Source organism: Spinacia oleracea, chromosome 5 (genome assembly GCF_020520425.1).
Source record: "Spinacia oleracea cultivar Varoflay chromosome 5, BTI_SOV_V1, whole genome shotgun sequence".
Classification (NCBI taxonomy): Eukaryota; Viridiplantae; Streptophyta; class Magnoliopsida; order Caryophyllales; family Amaranthaceae; genus Spinacia; species Spinacia oleracea.
In genome coordinates, this window is record NC_079491.1 from 92,616,360 (window position 1) to 92,630,900 (window position 14,541).

Genomic DNA, 14,541 nt, shown 5'->3' on the forward strand with positions numbered 1-14,541 from the left:
TAACTCTACACACTATCACATAAGTATAACCATATATTTTGAGGTGCATGAGCTAAAGTTTGTTCTACTGACCTTATTTTCAGTTATTTACAAGTTGAAGATCTCATACTTACGTTTAAATTATTGCTAAATGCTAGCCAAGTCGAGCCAACGCAAAGTATTGAATTAATGCTCGATTCGGCTCATTATGACCCCTAATAAACACACACATGACATATATGAGAATCCACAACCAGGAAGAAAGTATCAACAATTGACGAAACAAAATGGAGGTAGAATAGAATTCCACGTGAGGCAATACCGAGAAACGAGATATACACTTCATTTCTGCAAACTTTTATAAAATAATTCAAAAAATTCTTCAATGTCACACTTTCGTCGATTCAGATTGAGACACTCTTGTTCCCTCGCATGTGCCCCTCAAATTAATTCCCACCTCCCTTAAATAATTCCACACTTTTTTTTTCAACACTATATAACCCAACTTCAACGAAATTTGAACTTTCAAACCCCATAAATTAAAACTTAAAATTAAATAAAATCAAACATGCAAATGCAAGAAAAACCCTCCTCTTCTTTATCATCAAAATGGGTCGTCACTTATTCATCAAAATTTCAATTTTTCCTAAAAATGCGTCGGTTTTTTATCCAACACAAAAAACCCACCAAGAAACAGCCTTTGCCTTTGCCTTTGCCTTATGATTTTAATGTTCATGTTATTAACAATGATAATGATTTACTAGAAGTGAAAGCAGAGGAAACAGAGGAGGTGATGCAGGGGAAAAGCGACGGCGGCGACCGGGCTGACGGCGCGGTGTTGCAGAGGGCGGTGAAAGAGCTCCTCTTTGGGAAGTGGGCGGAGAAAGAAAACGCCGCTAAGGAGATTAAACGTTTGGCGTCGGAAAATGTTAAGATGAGAAAGAGTTTAGGTGAGTTGGGTGTTATTCCTCCTTTGGTTGCTATGGTGGATTCTGACGTTGTTTCTCGGCGCTTATTGGCTGTTCAAGCCTTGAATCATCTCTCTGACGGCACTTTCACGTAAGTTTTCTTATGTTTCATATTTAATTTTATGAAAATTTGTTACATGGGTGTTAATTTTCTTGAAAATTAATTTGAACGTCACTTCATGATAATCTGCTACCAAAAAGAATTTAATTTCATGTTCATGTTATTTCGTTAAGAAATATTTAACTTTGAATATTACTTGATGATTGTATAGTTAAATGTAACATTGATGTTACTTTGTTTGTCTAAAATCAAGTTATGATTTATATGAAGGGTTACAAAGAAAATTGTATACTTCTACATTGCTCATTTGCTCGTATAGTTACAGAGATCGAACAGTACGTGATGTAGATGAGATTTTCATAATCACGGACTTAGCTATTGGATGAAATGTATCAAAAAGTAGAAACTTTATTTGGTGAACATGATTAATAATGTTCTTCATCTTTATCAAAGTCCAATTGTACTGAAAATGGAAAAAGATCAAAAAGTGCAAGTTGTGTTGCTTGACAAATTGACAATTCGAGTCATTCGACATGGTAGGGTGTTTTCTCTATTTGGCTTCTTGTTTTCTTTCCCTTTCCATATCTTGTTTCAAATAAAAGTGGGACACTTGCTAGAGAATGAAACTATTAGCAATCCTTTTTTGTCTCTAAAAATTATATTAATGATATAAGGTTTTGTACATTTTATGTTTTTTTTCATTTACTAAATTGCACTTTTTCAATGTGCAAAATTATGGTTTGTGTTTTACCTTCATAAATAAAACTTTGTTATTAATAAAAAGCGATTTGGTTTTAGAGTAAACCTATTAACCTACTATCTTTATGTAAATAGAGAAACTAGTCTCATATGACCTTTTGATTAAAAAAAAGTACAAATTATTTAATGGTTATAACAATTAGAACTACCGCAATCCTCCGCTATAATTCATAATATTCCCTTCAAAAGCTTTTGTGTACCTTATTATACGACGTGACTTATTAATTAGGCATAAAGTAAAAACGTACATTTATTCTCTATGAAATTCACCCTTTTTTACATAAAAAGTTTTCCTAACCAGTTACTCCGTATAAAGTTTCCTCATTCTATCTTCGTTGCAACTGCTTTAAAAGTTTAGATATGGATTCAAGCACTGAGTGATTTCTATCTTCAAGATTTAATTGACAAATCAAAATCCAATCTCATTATGAACACGTCTTCTTCACGCCTGGACTATATAAATAGTGGAAGTCCACCTAAAGTATTACATCATGATCTTAATTATATCCAATATGAGAGCTTGTAATTGAAATAGATATTGCTACTTTTCTACTTGTACCATCTTTTAGGCACTACTCCGTGTGACTCGATGAGCTATGTGATGTCATCGTGTCAGTATAAACCACATTAACACAATTAATTAAGGCCATAATCCAGCATGTAATCACCAAAATTTACTGACAAAGTTAGGTAATGACAGTGCTATGGAGTTTAAATTAAGTAGTTTTCATTAATAGGTACGAAAATCAAAATGTTATACTAGTGGAAATTTATAACACCGACGTACGAAACCGTATTTGCAAGGGTGTCAATTTATTTATATAAAAAGCATTAGCGATGGTGAAAAATACCAGAAAATTATGCGGATATGATATTTGCAATGAATTTTGTACCACCCATTAACTTGTTAAGGTACAAGAATGTACAAGTGATGGTGAAATGATGATAGTAGTATTCGTAGTATATATCTATTACATTATACTAAAACAGATATCAATAATGACACGTGTCATCTCCGAATTCAAAAAAATTTCCTCTTAATTTTTTCTTAAAATATCTCTACAAATTTTTCAAAATATGGTTTATGCACCTGGGCGTACAATGCTCACTGTGCACCCTGATTTTAAATAAACATATAGTTCAAATACAAAGAACATATTGTTCATACCCAAAGAACATATAGTTCAAATCCAAAGAACATATAGTTCGAATATTCCACTTGTACATGTACATTGAAATCATTCTCCATGTTCATTAGATTTTCAATGAATGTTCATTGGGGTGCACAATTAACATTGTGCACCCGGGTATATAATCCAAATTGCGCTATTTTTATTTAAGGTACACTAAGTGCGCATATATTTCATACATGAAAGAACAAGAGCATCGGGCCAAACTAGTTGGGATAACAAAAAAAAAAAAATATTGTCCATTGCCTAGCTAAAAAGGTTATATTAGAACACTAGGGGAAACTGTATATACTAATGGTAACTACTACATAACTTAATTAATTAGTTATAAATGTACTCAAAACTTAAGATTGAAATTTATGATTGAATTTCGTCTTCATTATATATCGTCATTCATGCAATGATGCCTCCCTACACACCGGACCAATCCTTGGCACCAGGAGTCAAAATAGAATGAAATGTTAGTTAATAATGATAGGAAGCGCAAGGTGCGCCTCTTGTCCACTTGGTCTTATTGTGGTTGGAAGAGTTGGGGGTGGTGGAATGACACCCACCAAGCTGACATTTGCACCACTCCAAGCTAGCTAATAGTTAGGACATTTATCATTATTCATAACTCTATTAATTATATAATTTTATACTCCATAATAATTTTATACGGAGTATGATGGGAATATTCTAATAAGGACCTATTATTTGGTGATCTAAGCTGATCCTGATCTCTTAAAGTCATTTGTGGGCTTAAAGTTGACTTATAGTTCAATTTATATACATAATTCCAAGAAAGACCAAACTTATTATTCAACTTTACGTCACACATGACCTTGTTCTACACCAACATTACATATCGTTGTGGACTTATTGGTCCATTTTGATCTTGTCTTAAAATATTACTAATGTAGCTTAATGTAATGCTTGTCTAATGCTTTTGGCTTTTGGAATTGAATTTTGTCTCTTGTGTTTGGGTTTTATTTATATTCAATTGTATGTAGCTAAGGTGCTGTATCCTTAATGTTTATAAATGTACGTTTATAAATGTGTAATCCACATATATTAACATACAAATACATTTTACTATTAAATTTTATGGACGGTGATCGATCATCTCGATAAGTCCAGCATGTACTATTTTACTTCCTCTGTTTCATAAAGTACACCAAATTTATTATTAATGTGATTAAATTTTTAAATTTTGGCTATAATTTGTGGTTAACGTATTAGAAAAAACATTATCGATACTGTTAGATACCACTGAATTCATTTCAACATAAATTTTTCAAATATTTTTTTTTATATAATTTTCATTAATACATAACTAAGTTATTAATGATCAAACTACGAAATAGTACACTGAAAACAACACACACAAAATGATAAAGTGAGGAACTTAACCGAAGGAAATAACACTTTAATTATGAAATTGGATACTTATGAAATTAGTATTGCATGCTAATGAGTTTGAGTTGTTTTTTCAGGAACAAGGCTCTAATATTGGAGGCAGGAATCTTATCAAAACTACCATTAAATATTGAAGAATTAGATGAACAATTAAGGCATGATTTTGCCCTATTACTCTTATCAATATCATCACTATTCAACACTCAATTTTCTTTCAACCAATCCACACTTTTTTCTTTCCTACTAAACATTCTCCAATCAAATTCAACAACTGAAAACTCAAAAGAGGTATGCCTTGGCACTCTATACAACCTCTCTACTGTGTTAGAGAACTCAGGACCATTGATCTCGTTTCGAGTCGTGGACATTCTCTTAAGCTTACTATCTTCATCTAGGGAAACTATTTCCGAACAAGCTCTTGCTACATTGGGAAACTTAGTAGTAACTTTCATGGGTAAAAAGGCGTTAGAAGATAGCGCGATGATGCCAGAGAGTTTGATAGATATACTAACATGGGAAGATAGGCCTAAATGTCAAGAACTATCAGCATATATATTAATGATCTTAGCTCATCAAAGCTCCAAACAAAGAGATAAGATGGCGAAATCTGGAATTGTTCATACTTTGCTTGAAGTTGCCTTGTTAGGGAGTCCTTTAGCTCAAAAGAGAGCATTGAAATTACTACAATGGTTTAAAGATGAAAGACAAGTTAGGGTTGGGCCTCATTCCGGGCCACAAACAAGGTTTATTGCACCGGGTTCGCCGATGACTGAAGGTGAAACTAGTGAAGGGAAGAGGTTGATGAAGAAGATGGTACAACAAAGCTTGTATAAAAATATGGAGGTGATTACTAGAAGGGCTAATGCTACAGGAGAGACCACTAAGCTTAAGTCCTTGGTTATTAGCTCTAGTTCTAAGAGCTTGCCTTACTGAATATTCCCTCCGTCTCATTTTATATGTCCCAGTTGTCCCAGTTGAACGAAAAATGTCTCACATTTTTTGTCAATTGGGGCTAGTAAAACGCGACGAACCGGAGGTAGTAACATTTTTTCTTGAAAAGAATTTTAGTATGAAATTTTGGAGTTCAAGAATGGCTGAATTTGCACATAGTTTGGAACCTTAATTACTATATTTCTCTTGCTCGGAGAATCCAAAAGAGGGATGAAGTTATAGTTTCTTTTGAAGAGAACTTGTGTATTATTTTGGTTGTAAATCTCAATTGTTGATAACTTGATGTGAATGATGAATTATGAATTTAAGTTTTTTCCTTTTTTACACATTACAGATATTTTTGAGGTAATTGAAAAACGACGATGTCATGAACAACATTTTTTTTTTTGTTTTTTTGGTGTTAGCACCCAATTCACCCTTATAGTTACTTTGGATTCGGGGCGAGTTCTGGACGGATAGGTTCCAGTCCACTCTCAATTGTTATTGCGGGAGATCGAATACGGGTTCTCCGTAACAAGTTCACCCTCAATCACCACTAAACCAACAAGCACTTGGTATAACATTTTTACGTAGGATTTAACGTGGTTACGTAAAGATTAATATGAACCAGGGTACTATGTGACGGTAATAATGAAAGAACAAAAATTAGTAATAATTAATGGCTGCATAGGTATGCATCTATCTCTAGACATCGTCGTTTTTCTCTCTCCTCTGACCTTTTCCCATTTTCTCTCTCATCAAACCCCATTTTATTATACATCAAATGGGTAGGTAATTGAAAAATGACGATGTCATGAACAAGGTTTGCATTTATTCAAGGTTCATTTGCTGCGAATTCGTGTTTAATAATTTGTTAGTTTCGTCACCAAATTTGATTGTGATTTTAATTTACATATTGTCGTTAATTGATTTCGTGGTTGGAGATGTTAAAATTAATATATATAGATGTTCAAAATAATATATGTAGGTGTTCATTTTTTTAAACAACAATTTTATGCTGCGATTTTAGATCTATCACCGTTCGGGTTTAATTTATAAAGTTCGATGTTCAGAATTGTAGACTGAACTACATTTGGTAACTTGATATTGTGTTGTTGATGTTGTTGTTGGGATTGTAGTTCGTGGTGGTTGTGGTAGTTATTGCTGAATATTAATTTTGAATTTGTTATATATGTTCAGTTTATAATTTATCATGTTCAACTTATAACAGATGATGTTCACAAATAATAACACTTTTGTGTGATGTTCAGTTTTTCAACTCTCGTGTTAAACATATAAAGAATCATGTTCAACTAAATTCAACTTATAAAACTGATATGTTCAACACTTTGGTGTGATGTTGTTCAAAGAAATTTAACTTATAAAACTAATATATGTTCAATATTTTTGTGTGATGTTCAGTTTCTAAAGTCTCATGTTCAACTTATAAAGAATTATGTACAACAAAATTTAACCTATAAAACTATGACATCTTCAACACTTTGTGTGATGTCCAGTTTCTCTATTCTTATGTTCAACTTATACAGAATCATGTTCAACTAAAAGGCAAACATCAACATTAATATATAAAAAAGCAGTATACCATCAAACAACGAGCCAAAAGCATTCTTTAAAACAAATGTTCATTATTCTTTACTAAAATATCATGTTCAGATTTTATAAGCAGGTGTTCATTATTCTTTACTAAAATATCAAAATTGGCACCTTCTAAATATTGTCATGTTCAGTTTATAACTCATTATGTTCAACTTATAAAATATGATGTTTAATTTATAAAAGATGATGTTCACAAATAAGAACACTTTTGGGTGATGTTTAATTTTTCAAATCTTATTTTCAACTTATACAAAATCATGTTCAACTAAATTCAACTTATAAAACTAATATATGATCAATACTTTTGTGTGATGTTCAATTTCTCAATCTTATGTTCAACTTATAAAGAATTAGGTACATAATCATGTTCAACTAAAAGACAAGTAGCAACAGTAATAAGCAGATGTTCATTATTATTTACTAAAATATCAAAATTGGCACTTTTTAAATATTGTCATGTTCAGTTTATAACTCATCATGTTCAACTTATAAAAGATGATGTTCAATTTATAAAAGATGATGTTCACAAATAAGAACAATTTTGTGTGATGTTCAGTTTCTCAAGTCTCGTGTTCAATTTATAACGAATCATATTCAACTAAATTCAACTTAATTATAAAACTATCATATGTTCATGAATAAGAACACTTTGTTTGATGTTCAAATTCTCAAGTCTTATGTTCAATTTATACAGAACAATGTTCAACTAACAACATTATGATTTTCATGCAGGAAGGAAAAGGTTAATATGAATGCGCCAAAAAAATAAAAAAACCGATTCAGAAATGGAAGATGTGGTATTAAGAGAGGCTACAAGAATTGAAGGCAAAAACAACAAGAAAAGAATCTGCAAATAAGGAAGCAGATAGAAAGAGAAAAAAGACCAGTGTAGCGAAAAAGTGGAAGCCGAAAGGAAAGAAGCAGAAAATTTAGAAGCATATAGAAATAGAACTAAAATAGAAGAAGCATATAGAAAAATAGATGATATGTTCATTTTTTGAACATGAATGTTCATTAAGTTACTTAAAATGTCCATTTGTTTGTTTCTTATGTGTGCTTGCAACTTACTCAAATAATGAGATTTTTTTGGGGAAAACAAGCGTTCTACAATATTTAGAAGAAAAAAAATTAAAAATTTAAATTTAAATTTTTTTTAAAAAAAAGAGAAACGTAATAATGCACTAAAAAAAAGAAGGTTGAAACTGCTAAAACGAAGCAGGTGAAGCTCATATGCATGCAAAATTGCATGCATAGCTATGCAGCCAAAAATTTGGGCAAAAATTAGGCCTAAATGGGCCGTGGAGTTTGGAATGCAATGTGCACGGAGGAACATGTTCAGCACGCAAATTTTTGGCTATACCCGGGTACAGCCAAAGCTGGCTGTACCCCCATCCAAAACGATGTCGTTTTGTGTTGTTTAAAATGAACATTAATATACTGGTACAAAAATGAACATTTACTATTTTGGAAATGAACATTTATTTATTTATTTGGAATGAACATTTACTATTTTGGAAATGAACATTTATTTATTTATTTGGAAATAAACTACAAAAATGAACATTTACTATTTCGGAAATGAACATTTATTTATTTATTTATTTGGAATGGACATTTACTATCTTGGAAATGAACATTTATTTATTTATTTGGATATAAACAATATAGGCGCTTGTAAAAACATAAAAGATTAATGAAGTGAACAATTTCATTATGAACATTAACCATATATTTATTGTGAACAAACAAGTAAACAAGAAAGAACAAATAATTAAACAAAAAAGAACAAACAATATAAAAAAGAACATAAAATTCCAGAAAAAAAAAAAAGAACAACCAATACAACAATTCTGAACAATTTTATGATGAATTTTAAAGCCAACATGAAAGAACAAACAATACAACAAGAAAGAACAAACAATAAAGCAGATAATTATTATGAACAAACAAATAAACAAGAAAGAACAAATAATTCAACAAAAAAGAACAAACAATATAAAAAAGAACATAAAATTCCAGAAAAAAGAACAAACAATACAACAATTATGAACAATTTTATGATGAATTTTAAAGCCAACATGAAAGAACAAACAATACAACAATAAGTTTGATGAATGAATTTAAAAAACAACAAGAAAGAACAAACAATACAAAAAGAAAGAATAAAAGATTAATGAAGAGTTTAATTATGAACATTAACCATATGAAACAAATAAACAAGAAAGAACAAACAATATAAAAAAGAACATAAAATTCCAGAAGAAAGAACAAAAAATACAACAATTATGAAAATTTGATGATGAATTTAAAAAACAATATGAAAGAACAAACAGTACAACAAGAAAGAACAAACAGTACAATAAAAAAAAAAACAGTCGACAAGAATGAACAAACAATATGAGCGCGTCGTTTTTAGGGGGTACAGCCAGAGCTGGTTGTATCCGGGTACAACAGTTAGCGAGAAACCTCTAGGAGGAGGCCTGGAAGGTTTCCTTGTGAATTCCTGGAGGTTTCTAATTACGAGAAGGATGTAGATCGAAGCTTCCAATTCTAACGTTCTCTTATAAATACTATAGGGAAAATTCTCTTTGGTTGCATTATATTTTTGCAAATTCTCATTCGTAACAAACTTTTTGCCACTTTCTCTAAAATAACATTAGTAATTTAGAATCTCTCTAATCTAACATCTATTACTATATACTAAAAGAGACACCAGGAATGACACGTGTCATTTCCTGGTGAAAAATTTTCCCGCTGAAAACTCTTTCCTAAAAAGACATATTTATTGTATTCTTTTTTTTTTATTATTTTTTCTCCTTTTGTATAAATGTTTATATATGGAAAAAATATAGGATTATGAAATATGCCATTATTAAAATTTTGGTAAAATTTTAGTCAAACTATCATGTCAATAATAGAAAATATTCTTACTCGATATTTTGGTCAAATTAGCATATTAAATACATCAAATATTTTAGTCAGATCATCATATTAAACATATAAAATATATAATACGTAGTATGTTAAAATATGATAAAATGAGTACATTCGAGATTATTATTTACGCAATAGATTTAAGGGATAAATAATTCAAATAAAATTTTATAAAAAAGATGGTCAAATAATAATTTTTAAATATCTGTGCGTGCACGGGACCTAATCTAATTATTTTAATAATTCGACCAAAATTAAATGATTTCCACCAAAGTAACTTAGTTATAGTTAAAAAAAATGAGTACGTCGATTCAATTGGCATAATTCAGTTACAATACATAACACACAATTCAATAAAAAAAAATCAGAATACCCACTTCCCTTAAATAATTCTATAATTCTTATTTTCTTACCCTTAATAATTCATGACTACTAATTCAATCAAATTAATTTCCACGTCCCTTAATTAATTCGACATTTTTTCAACCATAGTCTGCGTTTACCTTGCGGTTGTTTCATCAGATTAATTATATGGCGTTAAAATTGATACTCTAAATCATATGTTACCGGTTGCAGTAGTTGTATATTAAGCAAAATTATCTATTGGCCCGTTCTACGCACGGGCTATATTTTAGGAAACTCATTTAAAAAAACTAGTACATTGACACACCAAAATAATAAATGTATAAATGTATAATACGTAGTACTTCACTAAAAACTTTCACTAATAATTTTGATAATACGTAGGCAAACTAAAATTTTCAATATATATTGGGTGTATTAAATTGCGTATTATGAGCTCCCACAAGACCACAATTACATTATTAGTTTAGGTGTATATCTTTTTATCCAAGGGGTTTAAAAAAAAAAAAGAATAAGATAAATATGATACTACTGAGTACTCCCTCCGTATTTATTTAAGAGATACACTTGATCGGACACGGGTATTAAGAAAAAGCGTTGAATGAAATTAAATAATAAAACAAGTGGGGTTGGGTAGATATTTTAATAAGTAAAACAAGTGGGGACCATGTCATTTTAGGGAGTGGGGTGGGGTGTAGTTCTAAAATTATTTGTTTAATAGGATGGTGGAAAATATGATGTATTACATAGATTATTTAATTAGATGGTGGGGTTGATAAGTTACTAAAAATGGCAAGTGTATCTCTTAAATAAATACGGCCGAAAAGGCAAGTGTATCCCATAAATAAATACGGAGGGAGTAACTAAGTTAAGTAAATGTATTTTTTGGATTAAACCAAAGAAATCCACAAATCTTCGATATTCTAAGAAGTTCACCATTGTTGTTTGTTGAATTAAAAACTATGTTTCAGTTGCCAAGTATACATGAAATTTCGCACCATATCCTTTGCGTCAAAATCAAGAAAACTACCAAAAAGGAAAATGACCTAAGAATTAAGAGTTGTTGATCAAGCTAACCAAACATGATATGTCAAAATTCTGGAAAATATCAAAGACTAAACCATTTTTTTTAAAGCTCGGAATTATGCCTACAGAGTTAGGGGTGTGGTAGTAATAGATGTCATGCAGATTTCTAAACAAAAATGCATCCATGCTTGTCGATTTTTTAAAACTTAAATATGATGACGATTGAGGCAAGTCAGGCAACGGGCCGGGATGCAAAGAAGATGCACTGTTGAGTTAAATGGGCCAAAAAAATGAATATATTAATAACATTAACTAATACCAAGATCATTAGAAGAAATATTTTCCAGAAAACAATGGGGCGGGAATGAATTATAAGTTCATAACATAATTTTAACTTCCACCCACCTATAGGAAAATAGTAAAATTCTTCAAAATGAAGAAATTTAGCAAAATAAATCAGGGAGGAATGTCAATCTATAAAAAATTGTAAACATGTAGGTTTAATAAATAGTCAGATTCATTAACCTGAGAATTATAACCATCTGAAACATTCTTGATTCTTGATTTACCATAACCGCCAATGTATTAATCAATGTCTCTAATTAAATTGTTCTAAATGGTTAAACTAAATTTGAAAAGGGAAATATGAAATGTTGAGGTGACTTATTATGTATTAAATGAAGAATTGATTATGTATTCTTGGCCACGTGTCTTCTAAGTGGTGATGGTTATGTGTCTGCCACGTGTCTTCAAAATGGTGTTGCTTACGTGTCCTTAAAATGGAGCTGGTTTTCTTTTTTAAATACTAGGTATTGATTCATGGCAACCTTGTCAAGTAGTTAACATATTGACATATATTCCAATTAATTAGAGAAGTTAGCATGTCCCCTATATCCCGTATAAAGGTCGTGTTCATGATTCCTATGGGCTATAGTTAATAGTAGATTAATTAATTAGGTCGAAGTTATTAAAATAATGTTAGATTAGAGATACGTGGCGTTTAATTATTTATCTACGTGGCACTCGACTTTTTTAATTCAATATTAATTTTGAAATCTTATTTTCATTGCGAAACCATTAGATTTCCTACATGGCGCTCTAATATTGGACAATGAATTTTATTTATTTTATTTTAGATTAGTGTTTGATTTTGAATAAATTTTATTTTAGATTTTTTTAAAAAATTATTATAGTGTTTGATTTTAGATGGAGTGTGTATATTAGTAATTAATTAATTAAAATATCTACGTGGCACCTAATTAATTATCTACAAGGCAATCGATTTTTTTAATTCAAAAATAAATTAGAAATCTTATTTTTCATTGGCCGAAACCATTAGTAATCCTAGGTGGAGCTCTAATATTTCAGAAAATATGTCTCCTTTATATATATATATATATATATATATTAGATTTTTCTTATATATATATATATATATTAGATTTTATAAGAAATTTCTTAAATTACAAATTGCACATTGGGTTGCAAACTTACAAACCTTTAAAAATGAAGTACAACACTTTTTCCTATTTTCTACTACGTATTACACTTTTTTAACAATTCCATGTAAGATTTGAATAACTTTAAAAAAAATTAAAAAATATAAATAAACCTTATATATGATTTAAGTATATAAAGAAAAATTATTAACTTTTTTTTATCGTAAATGGTTACTCAAACATTGGGCATTAAATTATTAACATTGATAGCACATATTCTAATTTGGTGGATGTGCCTAGGGTGATACTCCTATTGAGTATCACCATAATTATCCACATGGCTTATTTTTTGTGGTCCCTTTCCGTTTTTATTTTTTTTGCTTTTTATCTTTTATTATTGATAAATTGTAAAATAAATTTATAAATTGTGAAAATTATTTTCTAAAAAGATTGAAATAATATTTACTTATTAATTAACTAATTAAAAATCTAATTAGCTTAATAATTAATTATTTTAGATAATTAAACAAGTTAAACAAATCAATTCTACAGCCCTCTACCGGCCCAAACCACCACCTCGAGAACCGGTGGTCAGAGATCATGGACAGAAGGAAGAGGAGGGACTGAAGTCGAGGAGGAGAGGGGAGGAGGCGGTGGAGGGGGAGGGGCGAAAGGGAGGTTGTCGGCAAAGAGATACGAACAAATCGAAAATGGTCGGGGAGGGGGTGCGAGGTGAGAGAAGGGGCAACTTTGATGGTGATGGACGTCAGGAAAGGTGGTCGGCGTTAGGTAGGGGAGGGGAAGCAGTTATGGTTGGCCGGCGTTAGGTAGAGGAGAGGAAGCAGTTATGGGTGGTCGGGAAGGGGTGGTAATCCGCAGGGGGGAGAGGAAAGTGTAAATCTTTAAATAATTAATTATTCCTAAAATGACATAAATTAGTTAATGGAGCACTGGTATTCATTAAGAGATATAGGTTAGAGAACAAGAGTTTGAAACCTATGTAGAATGATTATTATTGATTTTAGCTAGTTTTTATTTTTTTTATCTCATTTTTCAACATATCTTATGAATTTTCGTTATTATTGTGGGGTAAATTGAAATGTATAAAACTTGAAAATGAATAAACGTTGCTTTAATGAATAAAAGTTGGGTTTAAATGTATAAAAATGAAGCTTAAATGAACTAACGTGAACCTTAAATGAATAAAACTGGACCTTAAAATAAGCTCACCGTTTAATCATTTTCAAGTTTTATACATTTTTATACATTTTTATTTTCAAGTTTTTTATTCATCTTCAATATGTGGTATTGACCAATGGCTTAGTTGGCTATATGCAAACTTTATTTTTGTGTTCCAGTTATTACAAATAAAAATACAGTTCGCAACTAGCTAACTACGCCATTGGTTATTACAAAAAAAAAAAAAAATCACAGTTTGCAACTAGTCAACTACGCCATTGGTTATTACCAGAACACAAAAATACAGTTTGTATCTAGCCAACTACGCAATTGGTTATTACCAGTACACAAAAATACAGTTTGCATCTAACCAACTACGCCACTGGTCATTACCAGTACAAAAATACAGTTTGCATCTAACCAACTACGCCATTGGTCATTACCACACTTTCCCATAATCATTTTTTGATGTTATAATTTTAAAACTAGTTTAATATTAATCAATATCTTATAATTGAAATTAAAAATTTGTTACTCGTTAAAAATTTATGAATAGTTTTTAATATTTTTATCGAAAAATCTTGAATTAAATTAAATAAATCTATAAAGTTTTGCTTTAAAAGTAATTTAAGGATCATTTATTTTAACTAGCTCGATTTACTCATTTAAGATTAAATTTTAAATATTTAAAGTTCAAG

The 14,541-nt window shown here is 30.4% G+C and overlaps 1 protein-coding gene across 1 annotated transcript; it reads left to right on the forward strand.

Annotated features, from left to right (window-relative positions):
* Positions 1-209: 209 nt before the first annotated feature.
* LOC110794014 (U-box domain-containing protein 4) lies at positions 210-5,632 on the forward strand. Its single transcript, XM_021998953.2, has 2 exons — positions 210-1,038; positions 4,433-5,632. Exons 1-2 carry the CDS (start codon positions 548-550, stop codon positions 5,286-5,288), a joined length of 1,347 nt encoding a protein of 448 aa, XP_021854645.1. The 5' UTR covers positions 210-547; the 3' UTR covers positions 5,289-5,632.
* The last annotated feature ends 8,909 nt before the right edge of the window (positions 5,633-14,541 follow it).